The 13,348-nt window shown below is 39.5% G+C and overlaps 1 protein-coding gene across 1 annotated transcript; it reads right to left on the bottom strand.

Moving 5' to 3' along the window:
* Nucleotides 1-4,163: 4,163 nt before the first annotated feature.
* On the bottom strand, nucleotides 4,164-13,010 carry LOC140947991 (hsc70-interacting protein-like). The gene is made up of 13 exons (XM_073397221.1): nucleotides 12,820-13,010; nucleotides 10,992-11,103; nucleotides 10,085-10,136; nucleotides 9,161-9,231; nucleotides 8,327-8,393; nucleotides 8,032-8,116; nucleotides 7,781-7,891; nucleotides 7,468-7,570; nucleotides 6,910-6,989; nucleotides 6,362-6,398; nucleotides 6,107-6,275; nucleotides 5,685-5,746; nucleotides 4,164-4,676 (listed from the first exon to the last, which is right to left on the bottom strand). The coding sequence occupies exons 1-13, from the start codon at nucleotides 12,939-12,941 to the stop codon at nucleotides 4,476-4,478; spliced, it is 1,272 nt and encodes a 423-aa protein (XP_073253322.1). The 5' UTR covers nucleotides 12,942-13,010; the 3' UTR covers nucleotides 4,164-4,475.
* Between the last annotated feature and the right edge of the window lie 338 nt (nucleotides 13,011-13,348).

Below are 13,348 nucleotides of genomic sequence, written 5' to 3'. Positions count from 1 at the left end.
CCATGGAACTTCCGCCGGCAAACGACCGGGGCAAACGATCGAGCCATAAAAACGACTCCAAGCAATGGGATGAAATTAAGGCTAATTGAAACCAGGCTACTGACAAGTAAACGCATTTCATGGCAGTGAAAGAACATATGCGATACAAAGCCGACACAACTCCTCCGCGAAGTAGGACGCAAAACACTAGCTTATGTTTTCTTATCTCGATTTCCGCTGTTATTTTAAAAAGGTAATGCTCAAACTCACATCCATTTCCCCCCGTGATCTTGGGGAGTCCTTAAGAAGAAGAAGAAGAAGTGCCTTTATTTACCATACATTTCACCAGTCCGTATTTTATAGTCCGTATTTTATACCCAGTCCGCAGTCCGTAGTCCGCAGTCCGTGTTTTATACTGACCGCCATAAATTCATTCATACACATAAACTACTACACTACTACTAGTTATAGTTGTCACTAAATCTGCCCCCGACCTTTTAAAACCCGAATGAAGACACCTTGTGGTTGTCCATGTATTTGCCATGAACCTTTGAAATGCAGTTTTCGTATTAGAGTTTCTGAGTGTAATTCTTTTGTTCTCTTTTGTGTTTTCTCAATTATTACACTTTGTTTCCTGGGTTAATGAAAATCCTCATACATGACATGCCTAGGATGGACAATTGTTTTTTATACATCTCATAATGAGTTCAACCAACACTGCAAATGTAATAGAACGCGTGTTAAACAGCAAAACCATCTTTAATTATCTATTTGTAACTAAATTTCCTAGAACTAATGTGTCGAACGGATGCGTTGGCTTCGAGTGTGACATTCTTGAACGCAACGTCGAACGCAACTGATATAAATGATTTCGCAATAAACTAACCATACAAAAACATGGACCACCGTTTCAAGTTTCTCACCTTTGAGATATTTCCCAGTTCATTTTTTCTGGCATGTCCTTGTATCAAATAAAATAATCGGGATTTCGCCATAAACTAACCCTAAAAACACATGGACCACTGTTTATTAAACCCTGAATACCTTAATATAGAACAAAACCCGGTTATTTTACGATAGCACCTTTCTTGTCTTTGACTGGGTTTTGAGAAATTTGAGCTATTCCTGATATGGTTTGAATCGAGTTTGTCGATCCACGTTGACAAAACCAGTTTAAAGTTCTGTCGATCCACGTTGCTGATTTGTGTCTGACAAATCAAGTTCTCTAATACCAAACAATTGTGCAGTACTGCTGAATAACTTTTTAACTCTATAGAAATATGTATCTCACAATAACCTTCGCGAAACTCGGTTTGGTAACGGCACTCAAGTTAAGCCCTGTCGGTCGGGGTTACGAACTGGACGGGTGACCAACCGCGAATATCGTGTTAAAGGTCCATACGTTGTTCTTTCTCTTCTTCTTCTTCTTCTTTTTTGCGTATTATGTAGTGTTATTGTTAGCAGTGTATTGAAAAGCACATTTAGCATTATTTCGCATTTAGAAAAAGACAAAAACAAAGAACAAATATGGCCCGGTGCAGTTCGCCTGAAAATTATTGTTATTCGGGCCGTAATACGGAGCTGAAACTTTGCAGACTTTGATCTATATATCTGCGGGGAAACCGGCAAACTAAGAAATCTGGGTTTTCGACAGTGTAAAACGATCATAATTCCTTTGATTCCAATCTCCTGTTCCTCTGTCTGTTGTTGTCGGCGTTGCCTTCGCTGTGCTCATCGATGTTCCTTCTACTCCGCGGTTTCTTGTTGACGTCTTCTCCTTCGTTGTTCACGCTGAATTTGAAGTCGGCGTTCTCGCTCTAGAGGAGTTTCGGTGGAAAATCTTCCCGGACGAGCATTTGGAGCCACTTGTTGTGCTTGTGTACGACACAATTCGGCGAATGCGACTCGTTGACAAACCCAGTTTGCGCGGTTGCTGAGCCACGCGCACGCGCAGAAAATTAACCGGGACCACCGTGCGCGCCTAGTTTCATCAAATCGGGAAAGCTTCGCATATACTAACAGTAATACGATACTTCTTCTTTACGCGGGGGACATTAGGGTGCCTCCTCGGGTTCCGGCCTCAGGGCCGGAACCCTGCGGGGGCAACAAGGTAGGAGATCAAGCCAGCGTCGAAGTTGAAGGAGTCGAAGAGCAAATGCTCATCTTCTTGTCAAGTTTAACGCCTGGACGGGTCAAAGGCTTTTGAATCGTACTAATTTGAAAGATTCCTGCCTGTCTTAAATTTGGTAAGACCTCTATCCTAACCGTGCTGTAGCGCACGATGCACGCTCGCAGCGCGGAATTTGATGCTACCGAACTTCGGCGAGCGCGTCCTTCCTTGGAAACGATAGATCTTCGCGCTCTCGAGTTCGGACCCGATTAATTACGAAGTGCATCTACTAACAGGGGTCTTTTTTGCATGAGCATGCGCGACCGCTGACTTGTCAAAGAGCACGCGACCAGTGACAGCGAACGTGCTGCATGGTTTTAGGAACCAAATTGTTCACTTTGAAAGCTTGCTTGAGATTGAAATGGTAGCAGGAACTTAGGAAAGACCTTCGTTGTACAAAATAAGTAAAGATCTGTTGATTTAAAGTGGAGACTGATGCGCTGAACGAGGTGAAAGAGCAAGTTTCTCAAGGATGTCTGACACGAACATGGCTGCTTGTTGTTGTTTGGCGCTCGACTCGTGTCTTGATTCCCCTTTAAGAACCACAAAGTTTGGCATAGAGGGCATTGCTGATGCGTAGCTACTGAGCAAATTGTTCTTTATTTAGTGTTTGTCTATAAATCGGATGTAAATCAGTTTCTCGATGCCGTAGAGGATTTCTGTCAATTATTTGTTAATAGCTGATTTAGCCATATTTCGGGGGTGGATTAATAACGATCAGCGGGCGACTACCACGCCGTTTTCAGTTGGAATAGAAAGTTTTTGCCTTAAGTATTTTAGCGATACAAAGTTTGTTTATAGGAAAATTGTAGAACTTCTTGTTTTTGCGTGGACTAACATTGTAACGCATCTTTTACAGGAATTTGCTTTTAGCCAGAACTTAAATTTTCTAATGATTTTTAACTTTTGGTCGGCATCACATGTTTACTGTACTTCTTGGGAAACCTAACCGTTTGTTTCATCAAAATCGGTCACAAGATTGGACTTTAATTTCAGTCCTATACATTGAATGCAGTTTGGACTGTGTCTCATTGATATTCATTTTTTTTATTGTTCGAGACATACAGATTGACTACCACCTACATCTCACCAGGTGACTAATCTACGTCTCGTGTGCTCTTAATTTTGTAGCTTTAAAGTGCTGGGAAAATTGTAGAACATATATTAATTCACTGCTGAACTGAACATCGGCTTTCGCGCACTTCGAACCACTCGCTGAAATTTGCTATGTTTTTTTTTTTAATATTTCTCTACCTTTCTGATTTCAAAACAAAAAAAAAATGAAAGTGTTTACTTGCATCAACAATCGTTTCTGCACTTCGTTTAGACTTTGATGAGGTCAGCGCAATCCTCCAGGCACTACGTATACGCGCGCTGATGTCCAGGTCAAGTGGGGAGATGAAATTTGATAGTGGCTCGTGTATGTTAAAGCCGGTCTACTTCGCTTTTGTTAAGACTATGTTAGCGTTTTTTTTTGCAAACTACACATTTTGTTAAATCACGAGCACATTCGCCAAGACCAATGAGCAAAATAATCGCTATGATAGCTTAGAGACGCGCCATTTTGATGAAGGCAAACCCTGTGGTGAGCCTCCATGCAAATCTCTTGCTCAGCGGTCGCGCATGCTCATGCAAAAAAGACCCCTGTTTGCATCTACTACGAGTGAGCGAGTGACTCATTTGCATATCTCAGTCCCTGCAATAACTCGTGGTACGCTCGCGCGTACCCACGAGTTAAAAAAGGAACAAAGAAGTCAACAAAATAGAACCTCGGAAAACAAAAGGTAGGAAACAAAGAAAACGTTCACACGTTCTTACACCGAGGTTAAGTCCAAAATGCAGTTCCTTCCTAATATCAGAAACAATCAACTTCGAAGAACTGTGTTGTAGTTGGAAGAACAGATAGTTGCTATGGCAATGTTACGTGTCGTGAACAAGAATATCACTGGAAATGGTCGCGGCAAAGATTCTGTCAACTTCACGAGGTTTGTGAGTACAGACAAAGACAACTGCACACATATATAACGCTATTTATTTGCTGTCGTTACAAATATTTCATTGCAAGGCCTAGTATTCTTAGAGACACAGATCGACGTATTATGGCAAGACCAAAAACTCGCGAGACAAATACAGCTACACTTTGTCACTAAAACACATCCTCGACCCCTTTCAGAAAAAGAAGTTCACGGAAAAACTTTAGGATTAGCTGTCGGTGGAATATCCGCATAAAACCTCAAGAAACGTTTCAGTAGAAAACTACGAATCATTTTCCAAGCAGCCTACGAAGATGTCTTTTCGTCTTCATGTTGTACACAAGACCCGATAACTACTGCCCGCCAAACATATTACCAAAAGGCATACCACCCGGAAACCCGGCTCCGCTCCCGGGCGGAGGGCCGGATCCCGCGGGACCGAACTTCTTCGCCAGTTTAACAAGAATCTTTTTCACTTTAGGATTGTCTTCGTATTTTGAGAGGTTTTCTGGATTTTGGCTGACATCTTGAAATGCTGCCATTACTTCGGGATCCTGAAAGTAGAAGAAACCAGAATATCCAAGTGTGTCCATCTGCAGCGAACACCAGAAAACAAACAAACGAAAAAAAGACAAAGATCGGATTGTACTGTCACTATAAGTACATAATGGCGGTTTTTAATTCCCAGTCCAAATCAGGTACAACGTAAGGTTTTGAGGAAGGCTGGAGAAGGCGCACGTACACTGTATAGCGTACGGCAAGCCACGAAACCCCAACAGTGATAAGAGGCTTGAGGTAACATTGCTACCTTAGCAAGAATTCGCATGGAGCAAGGTACACCTTCGAAACGAGAAAGTAGTGCTCACTACTTCCCCCCGCCCCCCCTCTCCTACGGGGAAGGGTATTGTTTAAAAGGTGGGCGGTGCTATCCACTGTATAACCTAATTGGCTGCCACAACACCTGTAAGTTAAAGTGATTCATCCGGAGTGGGTGATAACGCTATCCAAATCTTGAACAACCGGAACCAGCTAGAGTTTGCTTTCTTTGCTAAACCCAACGAAATTCGGAGTCCAGGATCAAGTTTCTGGGCCGGGTTGTTCAAAGCTGGGTTAAGATAACCCAGGCTTACCGCGAAATTCGAATTCAGATATGAAGGATTCAGAAACAAATTCCGTTTACTTCTTTTTCTCTTCATTTTGATGCTTTAAAGAGAACAGGGGAAATTATTCGAGAAAATGCTTTTGAACAAAAGTACATGAAACCCGGACTAAAATTTAACCCCGAGTTAGCGATAAATTGGCCTTCGAACAACTGGGCCCAGATATCTGTTGTAGTTTTAATTTTTTATCTCAATTAATCTTTATTTTTTATTGTTTTTGAGTATCATGGTAATGTATGCTAATGAATTTGAAACAAAGGAAAAATAAAAATCAACTGAAATAAAATATTATTATTAACTGCAACAAATATTATAAATATTATTATTAACTGCAACATATCCAAACACGACAAATAAACAAAATCTCCACACTCAGCCAAAATGGATTTGATCACGACAAACCTGAAATGCTTCTAACAGCTCTGGATCGCTTAAAAGGTCATTTAAGTTGGGTGTTGCACCACCTGAGAAAGAAAAAAAGATCCACAACTTCAGCAATCAGACTTAGAGTCCACATGTTCCTTCTTGACCTAGCTGCGCTTTCTGCGAGGAGCAAGTGAAACTAACTGTGATACCCACAGCCGCTGATGAAAAACAGCCTCCCATTTCTGAGGTCAATAAATTCCCAGAGCTCAGTTTCTTAAGCAGATTTGAATTTCCCAGGTCACACAATAGTATCAGCCTTGCAAAAAAACCTTTAAGAAGTAGGACTTCGTCATAGGTGTTCGTCATTTTTTCCCCCGTTGGTAGATGTACACGATCTTTTATGTCGTCTGTACAGTTTAAAAACGTGAAGGAGTTGGGAAACAGCAGTTTTTAAATACCTCCTGCTCCTCCAGCACCAGTGAATCCCCCAGCACCTCCGGGGAATCCTCCTGCACCACCGGGGAAGCCCCCAGGGAATCCTGCCGCACCGCCGGGGAAACCACCAGGAAAGCCCCCTGGGAAGCCACCAGGCATCTCTTGTTGCCGCTTTTGTCTTTCTTCTTCTTCCTGTAAAGTGGATATTCAAAATTGAAAAGCAACCATTAGAACTTGTTAAAAAACAGACAATAACGTTAATGCCCATCTGAATTTACCTTTCTTGCTTTTTCTTGCGCTTCTTTCGCTTTTTTTCTAAAATGGAAAGAAAAACGTTCCACGTATTTTTAGTAAATCATGCCATCGATACACCACAGTAATTGCGGGTGGTTCTGGTGTGAATGGTTGATAAAGGCAAAAGCAACCATCATGTTTTCTTCTAAGTTTATCTTGGTCAAACCACTCTACAAAGGCCACCTTGGGACGGATGGATGTAGTGGTCTAATGTAACAAATATCTTTAAGGAATATTGACACATAATATCCAGTCAATAAAACAGTGGGGCCAGGGCTGCAAAACAGCCTGTACTTTCCGTTGGTCAAGAATGCGCGAATAGGAAAGGACTGGAGCCGAAAATGCTAGTCTCCAGTATGCAGCCGTTTTTTCTTTGCGTGACGACACGAAGAAAACTGCGTAGGAGATAAGGGAGGGGCTCTCGTTGGATGAGGTTCGAATGCAAAATCAAATTTCAACCCTCCCCCCTCCTCCCTTAAAAAAAAGTTAAACCACAAAATTTCCATAACTAAAAGTGCGAGGGCATTCTTACATTCTATCCATTCGTTCCTTTTCTTCTTTGTCTTCCTGTTTCCTTTCATATTTTCTTCGGTGCTCAGTAAGAAGGTGTGCCTGGGAACACAATATGCAAAAATAGCATTGGTAAAAAGATAGAGGCAACAAAGGCTGTTGGCTGATTGACATTACCATGTACGGCAAGCATTCACACCAAATTATTCTGAGATTTTACAAAGAAACAAATCATTGCGGGGGCTTCTACATGTACAACCATCCTGCATGTTCAGTAAGGATATACCACATTTATGGTACAAAAAAAGACAGCTTAGTCTTCTAGTCATGGAGGCAGTGACAAAGAAAATGGCACCAAAAGGAGTAAAACGGACTTCTGCTCTATCAAACTTCTTTACATAACAATCATAAAATGAAGTAGTTGAGGGGGAATTGTCCCTATATTGACGCAAAATTTTGCCTTCAGACTGTAAGGTCGTAGTAATTTGGCATCAGAAACACAAACCACTATTGTTGTATTAGACTTGTAAACAACATTTTGGGTTTTGCTGTCACTCATAATCACAAATAATGACTGCACCTTAGGAGTAACTTCTTTAAGCCACTCATTAGCTTGATCATCATAGTCAAGTTTGCAGGCCATGCCAAGATCCTTAGCGGCCTCTTCCCAGTGACCCAAGAGTCTACAAGAATAAAATTTATTTATGGTCTGATGAAAGAAAAGAAAATACTGCTAGTAAAAAGCAAGAACTTTGAGAAACTTCTAACGAAATGTTTAAGCCCTCAAGGTAACAGTAGGTTCCTCCATTTTTAAACGACAGAGCCTTTAATTCAACAGTGGCTTTAATTCAAAAGTCAGTATAACTGATGAAAAGAAGTGCAAGCACAATAACCTGTGGGCCCGTCCTCTCCACTTGTAAGGCTGGGCGGAGTCTGGGTTGATCTTGATTGCTTCATTACAGTCTCTGATTGCCGCATTTGGCTTCTGCATTCGAATAAAACAGCTGGAAAAGGTTTGGAGCAAAAGAATAATAATAATAATAATAATAATAATTTAACTAATTATTGGTCAAATTGTAAAAATGAAGAGAAATGGAAAAATTAAATGTCCAAAATACACACAGAATATTTTTAGTAACTATACCTTGCTCGTTTAGCATACATGCTGGCAGTTGTAGGATGTTTTAAAATGGCTTCTGTGAATAGTTTAGCTGCTTCCTCAAGATTTCCTATTTAAAAATAAAAATTATTATTATCACACAACAGACAGAACAAATGAGAAGTATATCTGAAACATCCACTACACATAAACATAAGAATGTTGCCCTCCAATTATATTTCCAAAGACCAAATTTAAAAAAATAAACATCTTATACAACTAACAGCCTGTGTTCCACCAGGCAGAGGCTTCTTAAAAAAAACTTTCTATCACTTCAAACCTTCACTCATGGCAGCCATTCCTTGACTTCTTTTTTCAGATGCCTCTTCTCTCATCTCATCAGTAACCTAGGAAGAAAAAAATCATATCAGTAATTTGGTTTATTGCAGATAGAAATTATTTCATTCCTAAATTTATGATATTATTGATTTGAGAAACTAACATCAGAAAATGAAATATCACTACAATTAATAAGATAAAGTAATTATTGATTCACAACAAACTGTTCCCACATGACTATAGTTGTGGTATTGTCAATGAAAGCTGTAAATCATTAATTAAACATGCACACAAGTTGGTTCTAACTTCGAATGACTGAGGTTGTAATATTTAACTGCATGTCTCAGTTCTTCATAACTGTCATAACCTTGACTAATTAAATAATTTGGATGCTAAAACAGCACCGAGAATGTTTCAATAGTAGCATAGGTCTGGTTCGAAAATCCGCCTGCCATGACTACACAGAACACAGAACTAGACAAAGTTTCATTTTAGACTGATAACTCACACTCATTGTATACAGCACACTTAAAAAAATGTTGCTGTGTCAAAATCTTATCCGGCAGCCAACAGCAATGTACTAGAAAACCAAACTGCCTAACCAAACTGAGATTCAAACACTGCTCTTCTGTGGCCCTACCTAATTCAATAATCAATAATTTAGGTTCAGCACATCAGCAGGGTAGCATATTTTGAACAAAACTTTGATATTAACTACACGTTATTGAGCATGTATTTTGAGGTTGATGTAAAGTGGTAGTACATGCATGAGATTACTAGGTGAATTTTGCAGGAATTTTATTGTTAATTATTTATTAAGTAACTCATTATTTACTTCAATGCTTGCATCTCCCATCTGCTGAGGTTCATCATTGTCTGGCTCAATACATCCCTCCCTGTCAATCTCTGTTAAAATAATAATGTTAAAATACAGTATTATTATAAAAAAAAATTTGGTACAGTTTAAAATTTACAAACAGATGCTTATGTAACAATATAATTAAACCTTAACTACAGAGGTAAACAAGAGGGCATAAGTAAATCATTTTATAAGTCAAAATCAGTAATTAAACATTTCTTTACTTATTTATTACTACCTGACTGAATAAATAACATGTAAAATAAACAAAGAAATGAATGAAAAAGTATCACAATTCAACAAAATGGTTATAATGCATTTAACCAATCCAGATCAAATTTGTATTTGGAAATGTTGGTTTTTGAGGAGAGGGGAAACAAGAATTCTTGGAGTATAATCCTCTCTGAATAAAGATGGAAACCAACAACAAACATAATTGATGGTATAATTATTGCAAGGCTGTGCTTTAAGAAAAAATGGAAGGAGCTCAGTGCTTTGTGCCCGTCAAATCCAGGGCCAGGTGCAGTGCTCATCATATGAAAAAAATAATATTTAATCTTTTTTTATCTGCCTGGGAGCAATAAATTAGCTACAGTGTAGGTGTCCAGTGCCACCAGGCACTACTAAACTGCACAGCCTTGTATTCTGGGATTTCTGGGATTTGAACCAGGGCCACATTAATGGAGGCTCATTAAGTCTACATGAATTAAAGGAAACGAAGGAACCCTCCTTGATTAAAAGAAGGTGAAATCCTAAGAAAGCCCTTTCAAATTATTGCTACGCTGAACAGCCACATGACAATTAAGTTACAGAATATTGTGCTTTGAACTCTTAATCAGTCCTGTACATATACATTGTACATGTAGAAGTATTAAAGCCTAATTGACTTCACACACTGACCCACATCACTCTCTTCACTTGAACTCTCCATTGCCTCTTCTGTTTGTGCCTCCTAAGAACAATTTAATTTATAAAAGATTTTACACGCATTTGAACCCTACAATAATACTGCCATGCCTTCTTAAAGGATATAATTTCATTAACTTCTGTTAATGATAATTCAATTATTTTTAAAGTGACATTCAGATCCATTTATCAGGGCTTCTGATATTACAATATATATGTATGGTAGGTGCACACAATATTATTGACCAATTATTCCATAAGAAACATCATTAATGAATAATAAAAAAATTGCATAATCTGGGGGAGTAAACTAATTTAAGACATAATTTTAGGCTGATAAACTACTGTGAACCTTCAATGATAAAAACAACTAAATTTTGCATAGGAATTGTCTTCAATTTCTCATGGGATGACTGCAATACACAAGAGAAATTGGAGACAAAAGCTATAATTATATGGAAAATTTATTAGGGAAAACAAGGTGTATAAATATGGACATTTGCAAAAATGGTGAATAAAAATTTTGACAAAAAATGGGACACCCGAAAAAAGGTTGCATATCATTGGCATTTACTTGAATAAGGGCTGCACTGCTTATTAAATTTTTTAACCCTTCAAATGCAGCACTTATTCAAGGGCAGCACTTATTTGAATGCAACATTTATTTGAAAGTTACATGTAACAAAGAATTGTCTCAAGTAAATCGTATTATCACTTTTAGTATAAAACTGACAGAATAAACGTCTTAGTTTGATTTTGATTGAACAGGTGCCACAGCACTGTCTTATTCAGGGGCAGCACTTAACACCTTTTTTTGTACTAAATGCAACACTTATTCAAGTAAAGACGGTGTTTTCCAAAATTTTTTCCACTCTATCAGGAGGTTTGAATTAGCTGTTACCTCTTTAGGCTCTGGTTCAGTCATTGGTTCATCTTTTTCTGGGGTTTTTGCTTCTTCAGTTGGTTCAGGTTCTTTTGGTTTCTCTGGTGGTGGAGGGATATTGGCACCCAAACTACAATACAATCATTTGAATGAAAGAAATGACAGGTGCTTTAATTATTCCCCCTTTTTTTCAATTCTACACAGAGCAGACACACCACTGAATTGCTATTGAGCTGCCCTAAAATGAAGAACCAGGGAGCAACGGAGCTGCTCATGTCTAAGTTAGTGTGGTAAAAATAAAAACTCAACCCTTGAAAAAATAAAATCATTCATCCAAAGGGATCTGTCAGGTATTTTATACATGTGGCAAAATTGTCAGTCTTCACATCACAAAAATGAAAGTCATTATGCATCAGTCAATTCCACCTCGCCACCTCGCCACCTTCCAATTTCCTCGCCCAGCCCCCTCCCCACCCCCACCCTGCGCTGACCCCTGGGCATTAGCATTTTTTTTGCCTTGGATGGCAAATTCCCAGGGGTGGGAACCGTTGAGCTGTCGAAAAAAGAAGGCAAATGCCCTGTCCTCCGTCAACACTGCAACCTTTTTTCATTGATCGCACAGTCGAATAGTGTCATTTTAGGCATTTTAATGTGCGATTTTTGGTTTCAATAAACGTCTTTCTTTGTAATAGCGCTGGGATTCTAATTAAGACTTCACACCGCAACGACATGCACCAGTTTATGGTTTTAGTATTGATATAAAATTATTGACATTAAAATTAATAGAGCGCTGTAAAGTTATATGTTATGAATAGTTTTATAAATATGAAAGGATGTTCTTTAAATAATAATAAACAGAAATAAGATTCAATAACAAAAAACGTTGATTCACGTTGATAGCTCCAATTTTCGCTATGTAATTCTGGCTTGATAAGCAACGAAGAAATGCATGCATAAAATCAAGAACATGCCTTTACAACCCTCTTCAATTTATTCCTGTCCTTGACAGATGAGCCGATCTGCTTTTTTTCCAGTAAAACCTTCTGTGTAGTTATATTGTGATAGGAAACCGGGTGTGTGTCAAAAGCTTGGGAATGGTCCTGGCGTTGGTAAATGCCCGGCCCCCGGGCAGTGCAAAACTTGCAATACCCCACCCCTGGGACTGACATGGCGGGCAAATGCCCCGCAGTGGCCTGTGGGGGGGGGGGGGAGGGGGGCTGGGCGCAGGTGGAATTGACTGATGCATTATCTCCTTCCTTTGTCAAACTTGAGATCAAATGACCCATTTCGGAAACTCACGATTTTGTAAATCTCTAAAAGAGGAGAGGAGCCATTAAAAAAATCCACTGAAAGCTTGTAAAATTTAAAACGCCAAACAATGACTTTGACAACCCACCTTACCCCCACCCCTAGAGATCGGTTACTTCCGCTTCCTTGCGAGCTTACACCAGGAGCTCTGTGTTGATTATATCCAAGAGGGAACAAATGCATGTATTGCTTAAAGTCGGCTCTTCTAAGTTTCATCACAATATTTCAGACAAAAGAATATGTACATAAAGATCGTACGATAAGTAAAATAACTCTGCTTATGTTTAACCATGTTTTACGTTTTGAGCAGCCCTTTGGCCTCAAATAGTCACGTACACTAGACCCAAACTTGGATAAAATCATTAAAACCATGATAGCGACAATAACATATATCCCTTATTGACCGAATTGTTTCCCTGTATTGCCCTTCTTATAAAACGTGAGGGTCTTTCCACACACAAGGTGTTACATACATGTACGTAGGTGCGAGAACACAAGGAGAGGCACGTGCCTACATCGCTTCTCGCTTCTTTCCTACCTCTCAAGCCAGTCTCTAAAAAACTTCAGCTGAGGAGCATGCAGTAGGTCTGGCTTTTCCTTACATAAATCCACGAACTGCTTAAGCAAAGAGAGCTGGAAATTATCAAACTTTGAGGCCATCTTCACCTCCAAGAGTGTAACGCCTTCACTTCGCTTACTAAGTTGGGTTAAAAAGCTTTCCCATGATCCTTTGCGCCAGGCGTGTAACTTCGTGTACGTGGATGCAATGCTTCCTTTTGGTAAAATTTTCGCGATCCGTTACTGTCAAACAAAATCTTTTTTGAGGGGACGCAAGGAGATCCGTCACATTCCGCAACACTTCATCTCGTCTTTTATTGTCTGTCGCGTTGTCGAACAGCAAGGTAGCCTGATTCGATGGGCTCCCTGTGGGCTACATATTAAACGGCAGAAAACTACGGAAAGTATTCAGTTCATGTGTCAGTTGGTGCCACTGATGAGCAGATGAGTAAACCGTGTTTCACTGTCCCTCTGAGCAAGGGGGTTTCAGTGGGCTTTACTGTTATTAG

Source organism: Porites lutea, chromosome 9, assembly GCF_958299795.1.
Source record: "Porites lutea chromosome 9, jaPorLute2.1, whole genome shotgun sequence".
NCBI lineage: Eukaryota > Metazoa > Cnidaria > Anthozoa > Scleractinia > Poritidae > Porites > Porites lutea.
The sequence above is the reverse complement of the archived record's forward strand: the minus strand, read 5'-3'. Positions and strand labels throughout refer to the sequence as shown.

Excerpts from the sequence above, each read along its gene's own strand:
- LOC140947991 (XM_073397221.1), bottom strand. The coding sequence starts at position 12,941 with ATGGCCTCAAAGTTTGATAATTTCCAGCTCTCTTTGCTTAAGCAGTTC. Across the intron at positions 6,276-6,361 it reads CGCAAGAAAAAGCAAGAAAG|GAAGAAGAAGAAAGACAAAA; the intron begins GTAAATTCAGAT and ends TCCACTTTACAG. Across the intron at positions 5,747-6,106 it reads TGGTGCTGGAGGAGCAGGAG|GTGGTGCAACACCCAACTTA; the intron begins GTATTTAAAAAC and ends TTTCTTTCTCAG.